The sequence below is a fragment of the Colletotrichum siamense genome (assembly GCF_013390195.1).
Source record: "Colletotrichum siamense strain Cg363 chromosome Unknown KSG_Cg363_contig06, whole genome shotgun sequence".
In the NCBI taxonomy this organism is placed as follows: domain Eukaryota; kingdom Fungi; phylum Ascomycota; class Sordariomycetes; order Glomerellales; family Glomerellaceae; genus Colletotrichum; species Colletotrichum siamense.
Window position 1 is genome coordinate 1,978,296 of NW_023501019.1, and position 3,074 is coordinate 1,981,369.

Consider the following 3,074-nt stretch of genomic DNA (forward strand, 5'->3'; position numbering starts at 1 on the left):
TACTTCCCATCTTCGCCGGAAAACCTCTCCACCTTCTTATTTTCCTCCTCTTAATATTCTTTTTCTTTCTTCATCCTCCCCTCCCATCCTCCCCCTCCTCCATAACAAAGTCCCCCTTCCCAAAGGCCAGGGCACTGAGATACCCGTTAGAGCTTTACCACCGCTCCAACACTCTCTACTCCATCACAATTGAACAGTGACAGCTTCTCGCTGCATCAATTTCAGCCATGTTGGCCTCAAGACAGCTCCTGGGCTCTGTTGCCCGGAGCCGCACGGCTGCCAGTGCCAGTCTGGGACTGCGCCGTATGGCTACCGTCTCTGACTCTCCCCTCGACCGCAAGGTAAGCTGAGAACCATCACTTGACTGATCAGCCACGGTAGAAGCAGTAGCTGACTCGCCGGAAACACAGGTCAGGCAAAACATTCACGAGGAGAGCAACTTCATCAACTACAAGAAGATGTCTGAGAACCTTGCCATTGTGCGCAAGCGTCTCAACAAGCCCCTCACCTACGCCGAGAAGATTCTTTACTCCCATCTTGACAAGCCCGCCGAGCAGGAAATCGAGCGTGGTGTCTCATACCTGAAGCTTCGCCCCGACCGCGTTGCTTGCCAGGATGCCACTGCCCAGATGGCCATCCTTCAGTTCATGTCTGCTGGCATGCCTTCCGTCGCTAACCCCACCACTGTCCACTGCGATCACTTGATCGAAGCTCAGGTCGGTGGCGAGAAGGATCTTGCCCGTGCTGTCGGTATCAACAAGGAGGTCTACGACTTCCTGTCCTCTGCTTGCGCCAAGTACAACATCGGTTTCTGGAAGCCCGGCTCTGGTATCATCCACCAGATCGTCCTCGAGAACTACGCTTTCCCCGGTGGTCTGCTGATCGGAACCGACTCCCACACTCCCAATGCTGGTGGTCTCGGCATGTGCGCCATCGGTGTCGGTGGTGCCGATGCCGTCGATGTCATGGCCAACCTTCCCTGGGAGCTGAAGGCCCCCAAGGTTATTGGTGTCAAGCTCACTGGTGAGATGTCTGGCTGGACTACTCCTAAGGGTAAGTTGCTCGCATGAAGAATCTAAACGCCCAGTTCCGTGTCTCGCATACTGACAACTTCCAGACATCATCCTCAAGGTCGCTGGTATCCTGACCGTCAAGGGTGGAACCGGTGCTATTGTTGAGTACCACGGCCCTGGTGTTGACCAGATCTCTGCCACTGGTATGGGTACCATCTGCAACATGGGTGCCGAGATTGGTGCCACTACCTCCCTGTTCCCCTTCAACGACCGCATGTACGACTACCTCGCCGCCACCAAGCGCAAGGATATCGGTGACTTCGCCCGCGTCTACGCCAAGGACCTCCGCGAGGATGAGGGTGCCGAGTACGACCAGCTCATCGAGATCAACCTGTCCGAGCTCGAGCCCCATATCAACGGTCCCTTCACCCCCGATCTGGCCACTCCCATCTCCAAGTTCTCTGAGGCTGTCAAGGCCAACAACTGGCCCGAGGAGCTCAAGGTCGGTCTGATTGGTTCTTGCACCAACTCCTCCTACGAGGACATGTCCCGCGCCGCCTCCATTGCCCGTGACGCTCTCGACCACGGCATCAAGTCCAAGGCCATCTTCACCATTACCCCCGGTTCCGAGCAGATTCGTGCTACCATCGCCCGCGATGGTCAGCTCCAGACCTTCGAGGAGTACGGCGGTATTGTTCTCGCCAACGCTTGCGGCCCCTGCATTGGTCAGTGGGATCGTCAGGACGTCAAGAAGGGCACCCCCAACTCCATCATCTCCTCGTACAACCGTAACTTTACCGGCCGCAACGATGGTAACCCCGCCACCCACTCCTTCGTCACCTCCCCCGACTTGGTCGTTGCTATGACCGTTGCCGGCAGTCTCCACTTCAACCCCCTTACCGACAAGCTCAAGGACAAGGACGGCAACGAGTTCATGCTCAAGCCTCCCTCTGGCGATGGTCTCCCCGTTCACGGCTACGACCCCGGCCAGAACACCTACCAGGCCCCTCCCGCCGACCGCAGCACCGTCAATGTCCAGGTTTCTCCCTCTTCCGACCGTCTTCAGGTTCTGTCTCCCTTCAACGCTTGGGATGGTAAGGACGTCAAGAACATCCCTATCCTGATCAAGGCCAAGGGAAAGACCACCACTGACCACATTTCCATGGCCGGTCCCTGGTTGAAGTACCGTGGCCACTTGGACAACATCTCCAACAACATGCTCATCGGTGCCATCAACGAGGCCAACGGTGAGGCCAACAAGGTCCACAACTACACCACTGGCGAGTGGGATGCTGTCCCCGCTGTCGCTCGTGACTACAAGGCCAAGGGCATCAAGTGGGTTGTCATTGGTGACTGGAACTACGGCGAGGGTTCTTCCCGTGAGCACGCCGCTCTTGAGCCCCGTCACCTGGGTGGTCTTGCCATCATCACCCGTTCCTTTGCTCGTATCCACGAGACCAACCTGAAGAAGCAGGGCATGCTTCCTCTCACCTTCTCCGACCCCGCCGACTACGACAAGATCAAGCCCGAGGACAAGGTCGACATCCTTGCCACCGAGCTGGAGGTTGGCAAGCCTCTGACCATGGTCGTCCACCCTGCCGACGGCAGCGCCGACTTTGAGATCAAGCTCTCCCACACCTTCAACGCCCCCCAGATTGAGTGGTTCAAGAACGGTTCCGCTCTGAACACCATGGCCAAGGCCGCTGCCGCTGCCAGGTCATAAAGGGGCAGTATGAAGGTGCAATGAATGGGTAGTTATGTGAATTGGGTGGTGTAGGCGTACTTATTTTGCATGCTATGGGGTGTCGGTCGGTATAACTAAAGTCAGTGGCCGCGTTACGCCCTTTTGTTTTATGGTTGGGCAATCATACCTCTGGGACTTGTTTATTTTTTATGTAGGCCAATGATTTCTTAGTCTGTACAAATTTCAAACTGTTCAAACCAGAAATTGAGTCCGTAGTAGCTGTGAAATCTTGGGAGTAAACTTGTTAAGAGGGACATGGCATCTACCACCCCAGCTCCCCCGGTGAGCAAAAGTATTACTTCCACAGCTGGCGAGTG

The 3,074-nt window shown here is 56.1% G+C and overlaps 1 protein-coding gene across 1 annotated transcript; it reads left to right on the forward strand.

Annotated features, from left to right (window-relative positions):
• Positions 1 to 227: 227 nt before the first annotated feature.
• CGCS363_v009519 (Aconitate hydratase) lies at positions 228 to 2,736 on the forward strand (the record flags this gene model as incomplete). The annotated part of the gene is made up of 3 exons (XM_036641368.1): positions 228 to 341; positions 411 to 1,053; positions 1,118 to 2,736. The coding sequence occupies 3 exons, from the start codon at positions 228 to 230 to the stop codon at positions 2,734 to 2,736; spliced, it is 2,376 nt and encodes a 791-aa protein (XP_036492717.1).
• Positions 2,737 to 3,074: the final 338 nt, after the last annotated feature.